Source organism: Heterocephalus glaber, unplaced genomic scaffold (assembly GCF_053883595.1).
Source record: "Heterocephalus glaber isolate CG9 unplaced genomic scaffold, H.glaber_assembly_v1.0 deba00000818, whole genome shotgun sequence".
NCBI classification, from domain to species: domain Eukaryota; kingdom Metazoa; phylum Chordata; class Mammalia; order Rodentia; family Bathyergidae; genus Heterocephalus; species Heterocephalus glaber.
In genome coordinates, this window is record NW_028258164.1 from 13,129,033 (window position 1) to 13,139,966 (window position 10,934).

The following is a 10,934-nucleotide window of genomic DNA, read 5'->3' on the forward strand; positions in this document are numbered from 1 at the left end:
GGGATAATCTGTCAGTGCTGGGCAGGATGCAGAGAGGTAACTGAGTGCTTTCTTTCAGAGGAGGAGCTCGTCATCAAAGCCGAAGGCCTTGTTCCAGCCACCTTGTGTCCCCAGGTTCCAGGAGCCTTCTCTGCCGCCCCAGCAGCAGCCGCAAAGGACGCTTTCTCAGACGTGGCTTTCAAAAGCCAGCAGTCTGCACCCATGACATCTTTTGGATGTGCAGCCACCGACCTGCCTGAGGCTTCGGAGGGACAAGTGACATTCACTCAGTTGGGAAGCTACCCACTCCCGCCTACTGTTGGGGAGCAGATGTTCTCCTGCCACCACTGTGGCAAGAGTCTCAGCCAGGACATGCTGTTGACTCACCAGTGTGGCCACGCCTCCGAGCACCCTGGGCCCTGTGCCCAGTGCCCCAAGCACTTTCCCGTGCAGCCTGACCTGGGCAGCACCTCCCAGGACCACGCTGGTGAGATGCCCCCCACCTGTCCACACTGTTCCCGGACCTTCACACACCCCTCGAGACTCACCTACCACCTGCGTGTCCACAACAGTGCTGAGCGCCCTTTCCCCTGCCCCGACTGCCCCAAGCGCTTTGCAGACCAGTCACGGCTCAGCAGTCACCGGCGCGCACACACCAGCGAGCGGCCCTTCCGCTGCTCGCAGTGCGGCCGCAGCTTCAGCCTGAAGCTCAGCCTGCTGCTGCACCAGCGGGGCCATGCGCAGGAGCGCCCCTTCTCCTGTCCACAGTGTGGCATCGACTTCAACGGCCACTCGGCTCTCATCCGCCACCAGATGATCCACACGGGCGAGCGCCCATACCCGTGCACTGACTGCAGCAAGAGCTTCATGCGCAAGGAGCACCTGCTCAACCACCGGCGGCTACACACCGGTGAGCGGCCCTTCCCGTGCGTGCACTGCGGCAAGAGCTTCTTCCGAAAGCACCACCTCATGAAGCACCAGCGCATCCACACAGGAGAGCGACCCTACCCCTGTGCGCTCTGTGGGCGCAGCTTCCGGTACAAACAGACGCTCAAGGACCACCTGCGCTCGGGCCACAGTGGGGGCTGCGCAGGAGACAGCGATCCCTCCGCCCCACCGCCAGAGCCGCCTGGGCCACCGCTTCCCGTCCTTGAAACCTCTGGCCTTGGCGTCAGTGCTGAAGCCCTAGAGACCAGTCAGTGGTATGGGGATGGGACTGGAGGAGGGATGCTGTAGCTGCGGCCTCGTGTTCGCCTGCCCTCTACAGCAGGCTCACAGCAAGCAGAAAGTCCAGGAGAAAGCCAGGGCCCCCTCCACCTTCAGTAATTATTCTCTGGCACGTCAAGGAATTCGAGGTCCTCTACATGCAACTACTGTGTTTCAGAATTTAACAGCCGTGCAACAATACCATGTCTTGAAATCCAGAAAAACCGGGAAAGGAGCCCAGCATCCTGTCTTTCCAAAGATACTACAAAAGCAGAAGTTAGGGGACTGTTGCAGGGAGGGTGGGAAGCCAGATTTGCCCTCTGGCTGTGTTGGCACAGGGCTGCAGTGAGGTAGATTTTTGTCTCTAGGTAGAGACAGGTTCATGGGAAGAGCCTTGAAACTTGAAGCCCACCCTGAGGCAGGTGAATGTGGAAGGCCTTTCATTGGTTTCTTGAAAGGTGAGATGGTTGTCAGAAAAATTCGATTTAGCCACTGCTTACCTTGCTGCCTCCAGGAAAAGCTCTGTCCACACCCCTGTGTTGCTGCCTGTCTGTCCCTGAAACATAAGGACTCAAGACTGCCTTCCTGGCGCTCCTAGATTGTCTTCTCATACATTTTGTTTAATATTGGGTGAACAAAAAAATATGACTTTAATAGCTTATTTAAGAGGACAGTTCTTTACTTTTACTGGTTTGATTTGAGCATTCAGGCTCTTTTATGGCGTTTACTGAGAAATCTTTGTAAAGGTTCTGGTTAGGAAAACTGGGAGCAGAATTCTCAGCCAGCTTGAAAGCTATAGAGATCCCAGAGAAATTGCTCATGTAACGTGACAGAGCAGCCTGAAATCTGTGCCTGACTCTTTTTTATGGAGCCCTTACTATTTCCAGGCCAGTAAGCTGAATTCTCCATTCCCAATGTCTGATTTTCTTGACACCAGCAACAGAGATCACAGTGCTTTCCACAAGCACAGAGGAATTTCAGGAAGTGCCCCTGGGCTCGAGTTTCCTCAGCAGAGCTGTAGGGGTGTAGCATTCTCAAGCCATCCAAGAGAATGCCTGTTCCCCACAGCTGGCCTTGCCACATTGGTACCTCCTAGATCCCCGAGAGCTAAGCCCCACGTGTAGACAAAAATGGCCTGTCCTGCCTATTGTGCTTTTCAGTACTATGCCTACCATGTGTTCTTTTCTTGGAGTCGCTCAGTCCCTGGGAGCATCTGAGTCTGGTTCTACTTCTAAGAATCTTTACAGCCTGATACAAGTCCCCTTCCCTTTACAGTGCTCAAATTTTCATCTGAAAAATGAGATGGTGAGCTGAACCTGGTGGTGCGTACCTGAAATCCAAGCACTAGGGAGGCTGAGGCAGGAGGACTGCTATGAGTTTAAGGCCAGTCTGAACTACATAGAGAGACTGTCTCAAAAAACAAACAAGGAGACACCCCCCCCATCTGCATGATTGGTAGAAGTGAACCTCTAGAAATTAAAAAAAAAATCTTATGGGGCTGGGGATTTAGCTCAGTGGTTCCGGCACCTGCCTTGCTAAGTGCAAGGTCCTGAGTTCGATCCCCAGTACCAAAAAAAAAAAAAAAAAAAAAAAAAAATCTTGTGATACATTCCTTTTCCTGCCAAAATCCTGTCTTTGCCTTTGGCTTCTGTCCAAGTGAAGCCAAATAAGACAGCATACTCAAAGCAGAGGAGTTCTTGCAGAAACTTGACTAAAACCAGTTTAATTTGTTGTTTTGCTCTTGCTTTGTGCCTGAGTAGATGACAGAGGATGCAGGAGTCCTACATCTTGGGCAAAAAAGTTGTTTCTTCTCATACCCTCTAATTTTCCCTAAATCTACAAAGTTAGAACAGGGTCTAGGAATAGTTCAACAGTTTGCTCTCAATAAGTGATAGGGAAGGACCCGTGTTCTCCTTATCACAGACCCCAACCTTCCCTCTATCTCCTTAGGCGTGACTGTGCCAGGAAAGGCTGTTGGCCCAGCTGGCTGTGCTCCTGGGATCCTGGGAAGGCTCTGTCTGAACCTGCTGCCCTTGAGGACAGTTACATTTCTAAAACACTGTTTTCTGACACTCACAAAACCAGAGACCAACAGGAGACATGAAGAATGTGCATGAGGCCTGGCCTGCTCTCATAACCTTCAGTTTGTAGCTCATAAAAAAGCCCAGGAGGCTAGAACGAGCCAGGCGGTGGGCAGAACCCTAGTGTATTGAGATGAGTTTTCTAGCCAGAATCTGGCCCCTCATTCTGGGAAAATTTGGGAGTTCTGAGAATCCCCAAACCAGGGTTCTGGCTTTGTTGGTGACCTACTAGGAGCTTGAGTGTTATTCAGCTCTGGTACATACCTTGCTTCCCACAAAGAAAAGGGAAAAGAGTTGGAGCACTTCTTTTAGGTGGTGAGCCTTCCTTTCTGAATGGATTCAAGCATCTTCCAGGGTCTGCTGGAGAAGGGATCCCTACATGAGGTGTGATGTGGGACTAGAATGGAGATATATCTATCTATCTATCTATCTATCTATCTATCTATCTATCTATCTATATTTTTTTGTACCAGGGATTGAACTCAGGACCTTGCACTTGTGAGGCAGGCGCGGTGCCACTGAGCTAAATACCTGGCCTGGAACTAGGTTATAGTGAAGATTCACTTTCGAGCCAGGGATTTAGCTCAGTGGTGCGAATGCCTGCCTCGCAAGCGCAAGATCCTGAGTTCGATCCCCAGTACAAAAAAAAAAGATTCACTTTAACCTGAAAGATTCACTGAGGTTGCACAACTTAATATAAAGAGTCCTATGCATTAAAATGCTCCAGTTAGATCCACACCCATTCTGCAAGGAACTGTAGCCAGCAGAGACCCAAACTTTAGCAGAAAGTGGACACAGGTCAAATACCAATGCAGCAAGAGCCATAAAGCTGAGTGAAGGGGAATGTGCAGGGCCATCCCAGAAGGATGACAGGAATGTGGGATCCTAATTCTTGGCCCTAGGACAAAGCAGGGAGGGAGTTCAGAGTTTAGGTTACATTCTCCTTTCCCTCCATCAAGCCCCTACCAGGTAGAACTCTAGGCCATCTCTAAAGAATCTATTTGTTAAAGATTTGAAAGTGGATTGGTGAACGGCTAAGGTAAAGGCCAACAGAAAGCTTTTAGTGTGTGAAGGAGAAACTTGGTCCAGCAAGCAACCTAAGAGAAACTATGCATCTAACCCTGTGGTGGAGGAGGCTCCTGAGGTGCAGTTGTTGGAGAGACACAACAGGGAAGAGAAAACTCCACAGTGTGCTCTTCCTCCTCCTTCCCACTGGGGTGCTGGGGGTTGACTTACCAGACTCTCATCTTTGCTAGCATATTCGTTGTCACCATCGGATGAGTCTCTGGTTCAGCCACAGATATGAAAATAAATGGAAGTTGGTTGATGACCTAAAAAGTGAAAAAAGACTGATCCTTTTCTGCTGGACATTTACTACTGCAAACATCTTATCTGGGCTCTAGCTAGAGCTGTACCCTATATAAAATCCCTTATTATTAATAATAAAGTCCAAAGTTCCTGGCTTCTCTTAAGAGATAAGTATCCATGCCTATCTTACCCAGACACGGAGGCTTAATAAGCTTCCAGATGGTTACTGTTTCAGTCTGCAGAAACCTCATTGATAAGTTTTTTTTAAGGGCCTATATTTATTCCAAGTGGAATAGGAAATCCCAAATTTCTTCACAGATACCCTTTCCCCCTATATACCCCTTCATAGCTTCATAGACAGCAATAGGCCTCAGCTGCTTCCCAAGGGCTGCTCAGTAGCAAGGAGTAAAAGCAAGGAGACAAAGACCTCTGATGTCATAGATAGGTTTTTCTTTCTGTGTATGTGAGCTGGATACTTGGGACCCTGGTCAGTGCCCTCTGGTTCTTTAGCTGTAGCAAAGGAGTCACTTCCCACAGAGTGCACACACACAGAGGTGAGTGTTTTTGTGAGTTTCAGGATTCCACAAGCAGAAGATGAAAGAAGATCAGATTAGTGTGGGGATGGGGTGTGGCAGGGAGAGTGCTGTGCCTCAACAGGACTCATCATGGTGTTAGCACAGAGTGAATAGCTGAGAGAGGACTCAGGGCGGGGCTAGATTCAAGGCCTGGAGTCATGTGACTGATATACTGATCTATTATTTAATCATTTTGAGCCTTAGTTTCCTTATCTGTAAAATAAAGATAATAATACCTATATCTTAGAGGTATTCAGGCCTAAAAGAAAACAGGTAAATTGTTTAGGATGGAACCCATGATGCAAAAGAAAGATCTTTACAAGACCACCCTGAAGAGGTCAAAAAGCCGGGCTGAACTGGAGGTGGTGAGAACCAAGGCTCCTCTGCAGAGATCATTGGTCCATGTCTCCGCCTTTTGCTCACCATCTTCCTCTACTTCTGTTTAGCTTGTTCGTTTCTCTGTTTTTTTGTACCTCTCAGCTCCCCTAAGTTTTTTTGTTTTTTTGGTACTGGGGATTGAACTCAGGGCTTTGTGCTTGCGAGCCAGGCACGGTGCCGCTGAGCTAAATCCCTGGCCCATCCCCTAAATTTCATGTGACACTGTTTTTTCTTTTCCTCAGTTCAGAGTGGCAAATCTGGCCCAGCTCCTTTTTCTGTATGAGGTCCCAGAAGTTTCCAGTCAACCCTTGGGGTTGCTGATGTACTTGTTCTGGTTCAGTTAACTGGGGTTAATAGCGATGTCCTGTGTCCCTGCACCAGGATCTCTGAACAGTAGGTTCACTTGGGAAGGGCAGTGACACTGAATGGCGTTTCTAGAACTAGCTGGATAGAGAGAATCCTTTTAACCTCTTGGGCTTCCTCCAAAGACTTATGCTTTATAAGCACCATGACAGGCCAGAGCATACTGGTCCTGGCATGAAGCACCTGGGAGGTGCTGTTTATGTATATTGCAGAAGGCGTCATGAGTTACCAGTTGTCAAGGGAGGGTGTGTATCCCTTTCTGGCCCTGTCGCAGTTTTTTTTTGAGTAACTGGCCAGAGTCACACAGAGAATCACTTGGTCAACTTGGTCAATTAAATTGCCTCCCCTCCAAAGAAAGTTTCACCCCTAAAACCAAACACCCATCAAGAAAGGCAGAACAATACAGACCAGTCAGAGTAGTCTCAAAAGCAATGCGCCACATAGCTCACCAAGATAGCCAGGTTATGTTTCAGATAAAATGTCTGATAAAACCTCACTGAGCTCTGTGACCTTTTGTTTGCTTATTAGCAAAGCTCGTATTTATCCTAAAATCTTGAAGCACAGCTAAAGCACTTTTTTTTTTGGTACCGGGGATCGAACTCGGGTCCTTGTGCTTGTAAGGCAGGCATGGTGCCACTGAGCTAAATCCCTGGCCCTAGCTAAAGCATTTTTAATGCTTTTGTAAACGTGAAGATTGTTGTAATGAAAAATATCCTGGAAAGGAAGTTAGGAGGCCTGAGTTTACTTTCACTTTCCTCAATACCAGTTTACAAAAGTGTGAGGATAAATGAGGATTAACAAATTCATTGAAACATCTGCATATGTTGCAGGATTAAGAAGAAAGTGTTGCTCCAGTAGGTGTAGGAGAATTACTTGTTGACTAGTTCAGCAATTCCCTGAATAATGATGTTTCTCTTCATTCAAGATGAGGCAGTAGTCATTTCATTTCCATTTGCTTGCCTGTGCTGGGAGAAAGTTGGCCAGAGATTGCAATTTGGAGAGTAGCGGAAGAAGGACCATAAACAGAGATGAAAAAGTTTAATGCAGGAAATATCAGATTGCCCTATGTGATGTGGTAACTTCCACCAGCAGCTTTTGTGAGATAGCCATAATAGATGAAGAAGGCAACAGGCACATTCCTAGAGATACTGGGTTAAACATGCAGAATTGAAAATCAGAGATGAATGAGAATCTATGAACATTAGTTCTTGGCCTTGAGTTTATAATTTTTATTTTATTTTTTTGTTATCAGGGATCAAACTCAGGACCTTGTACTTGCCAGGCAGGCACAGTACCACTGAGCTACATCCCCGGCCCCTTGAGTTTATAATTTTTAAAAATTGTGTAAGAAAGACAATATCTACTAGCCAAGTTCAATGAGTAAACAGCAGGATAAAAACAATGAACTAGAATAATTAACCTGGTCATGTTTATTATTTTCCCAGATGATCCTATGGGGCTGAGACAAGATAAGTAGAAGAGTGTTGGCGAGTTTTTTCTTGGCTGAATATAAGAATAACCTGGGCACTTAGAACATGCCTGTGCCAGGGCCCAACTTGCCATGGTTTCCTTGCTGTGTGCTGAAACCCAGATGTTTGCTCTTCCACCCTTGTCCCAGTGATTCTGATGTGCTGAGAGAGATTCAGTGGGTAATGAAAGGAGAAAGTGAGTTACTAGGTTGGGGATGGCCAGTTATTCAGCTTTACTGGGGCAGGGAGTTATAGATTGGGGGTCAAGCAAGGGTCTTTGAGCCCACAGTGGGAAGCCATAATTTGATTCTGGAGGTAGGGCTCAATATGTTTTGGCATGAGCACAAGACTTTATTTTGAATGAATTTTGGCCATTTTAATAACCAATTCCACTGAAAGTTGAATGGTTGCACACTGAAAAGATTCAAAGAGGGCCAGGGATTTAGCTCAGTGGCACTGCACCTGCCTCAAAAGCACAAGGTCCTGAGGTTTTTTTGGTCCCCAGTACCAAAGAAAACAACAACAACAACAACAAAAGATTCAAAGAACATGCTGCACTTCCAGCATGCACATCTTCTGCATGAGAGTATCTGAGCCCTGGGTGTTTGTTGATTAGAAGTGCTGAGTAACGGAGCACTTCCCTATTTACTAAGACTGAGGAAAGGTACCACAGAGTAAGAACTGAAGAGAAGCCAATGAACTGAACTCATCCACAGTGTTAAAACTTTGAAGAAGCCGGGGGTGGTGGCTTATGCCTGTGATCCCAGCACTTGGGAGGCTGGCAGGAGGATGGCTTTGGGTTTGAGGCCAGCCTGGACTACACAGTGAGACCTTGTCTCAAAAAACAAAACAAAACAAAACACCCAGAAAACTTGTGAAGAAAAAGGTGAAATGCCTAACTGAACCAGGCTGAGAATAAACATAAGAGGGAAAAGGTATTTTCCTCAAACTTTGTATGGGTTTAAAGCAAAGATTTTTCAGGACACACACACACACACACACACACACACACACACACACACACACACACACACACATTGAGTATTTAAGTTTGAATTAAAATGCTGGCAAAAGGTAGGTCTACCAAAGGCAGGAATGTTGAAAATTCATAACAAGAGTCTTAAAACTTTTATGAGGTTTACACATAATATTTGACTCTGACCGTACATTAACACTTTCTGCCCCTTCTAATTTATCTTGGAGTTGATTTTTGGAGGGAGGTGCTTTGAGACAGGGTCTCACTATGTAGTCCAGGATGCTCTTGAACTTATGTAGCTCAAACTGGCTTGCAAGTCAAGGTGAACCTCCTGCCTCAGCCTCCAGAGTGGTGGGATTACAGGTGTGGGCCTCCACACTTGTCGATCTTGGAGTTTTATCACCTTATTCCCAGCATTCTACTTTTCTCTAGAAAGCCCTGCCTCTGCCTTTAGTCACACTCAGGGTGTCGTGACATCACAGCCTAGGGAGCTGCCCTCCCATGGAGGCTGGCACAACTGTGTCACAGCAGGAAGCTGTAACCAAGGAGCCTGCAGGCAGGAAATCCTGAGAATGTGAGGCTGCTCTTGTTTTCCTAGCCATTGGTGGCCTTGGGTGTCCTTAGCCAACTTCTTAAATTAGCAATACCATGGCGGGGCAAGGCCAAGATGGAAGCTCAAATCTGCTTGTCCACTCAGCTAAGAGTGAGTCTGGAAGTTTTCTTCCTCAAGTAAAGCTTGTAGGACACAGAGGACCAGAAATGTTTAGGACATGGTAGACAAATAGATATTTGGATGTTGGGAATCTCTTCTCTTTTGGCTTCTGAACCTTTCAGTTGAGCATCTGTCTCTTCAAACACCTCACCCAGTGCAGCAGCTGTTGAATTCCTAGATGCGCAGAGGAGAGAGAGGCCATCATTGTCTACCTGACAGATGAGGGGGACAGGACAGGCGCCTTCCCTTATGAGAAATGTAACCATGGTCCTTAACATCTTTTTTTGTTTTTGAGACAAGGTCTTGCTATGTAATTCAGGTTGGCCTTGAACTATGTGGCCCAGGCTGGCTCAGTAATCTTCCTGCCTCAGCCTCCCTCCCGAGTGCTGGGATTATAGGTGTGCACCACTACATCCAGCCTGGTCCTTGAAGTCTGTTATCCACTTCATCTGGTTGCTCATTCTGCTCTTCAATCCCTACCTCAGAGTTAAGCAGGGACTGCTGGGCACCAAGGACTGGACACCTCCCAGGATAGGAGCTCTTCCGTCCTCAGCCGCCTCAGCTTCATCAGCCATGGGTCATTGGATGGCCTGGCATAGGGACCGTGACCTATAGTACTACAACAGCTGCCTCTCATGTCCTTCTGGTTTCTCTTCTTGGAAGCGGCCCTTACCTCATTCACTACCTTCCTGCTTGTATCCATTACAGGTTTTTATGGGCCTGGTGCTGGGCTTGGTGGTGACAAAATAAGGCTGGTACAGTGGAGCCTGTGGCTTAATTCAGTGTGAGTTGAGTAGCTCTGTTCATACATGACAGTGAGCTGGACCTCTAGCTCTGCATGGCCACTCTGGGGTGAAAGCTGTGGGTGGTGTGTAGAGAAAAAACCAAAGTGGACGCACCACTGCAGTGTCTCGCTGTATTAAAAAAGACACAATTATTAACTCATTAAATGCTAGGGAGGGAAGCAGTCTTACCCAAACGGTTACCCTAAAAGATAGCTTGCACCCTCGGGATTAACCTAGTCCTCCATTCCATTTCCCATCTCCAGGGAAGAGAGAAGGTGGCTGGTGCTCTACAGGGCAGAATGTGTGTTGTGAGATGCAGCTTGTGGGTAATAGTGAGTCGGCCTCCAGCTTTCAGACAGGACTTGCTTGGTTTCCCCTAATAACACTGGACATGATATTTACAATGGGAGGGACAGGTTGTGGCCAGGAAACAGAAGGACATCACCGGCTTCTGGGTGCATAACATTTACAAGCCCCTAAACTCCTTGAGAACAATACTAAGTCCAGGAGATACAGATCTCTGTACCCTGGAAGTGTGCCTAATGAAGACTGAGTTGATAACTGTCCTGAATAAAGTGTTCTGACACACACCTCCTCTGGGCCTGTAATGTTCTTTATTTTATCAAGTGAAGTGGAACTCAGGTACCAGCGGGTGTGCCTCTCCACTCGCTCATAAGTTTTGAAGATTTCTGTCCTTAACTACACAAGGACTACTCATCTAGGAAGACAGAGTAGACACTATGTGGCAGGTAATTACAAGGACTTATCTTGGGAGGGTGGATGGGGGACAAGTGCCTACTATGTGGCTGAAGGCATGATTCTCATTTAATTTTACAACTTTAAAATAGAATAGTTATTATTTTCCACATTTTATAGAACACGCGAGGTTCAGGGAAGTTAAATTGCTCAAAAGTCCCAGCCAGCGAGTACTGATTTTGGAATTTAAATCCAGGTGGATGCAACCACAAAGCCCACTGTCTCTAAAACAGTGCCTGGCCTGGCGCATAGTAGGTGTTCAGTAAAATTTTCAGATGGGCCAGGCACCATTTTCTCCTGGGATGCCAGCACATTTGCAGGATGAACAGGAATTAGACCCACCCCC

The 10,934-nt window shown here is 47.1% G+C and overlaps 1 protein-coding gene across 3 annotated transcripts in view; it reads left to right on the plus strand.

The window, feature by feature from the left end:
• The window catches only part of Znf398 (zinc finger protein 398), a 42,389-nt gene extending 31,967 nt beyond the window's left edge, over positions 1-10,422 (plus strand). For all 3 annotated transcript variants that reach the window (XM_004860460.3, XM_087207652.1, XM_087207651.1), the window contains one exon: positions 59-10,422. In XM_004860460.3, the coding sequence (XP_004860517.1) occupies positions 59-1,215 (1,157 nt within the window). In that variant the 3' untranslated portion in view covers positions 1,216-10,422. The remainder of the gene's footprint in view (positions 1-58) is intronic.
• The last annotated feature ends 512 nt before the right edge of the window (positions 10,423-10,934 follow it).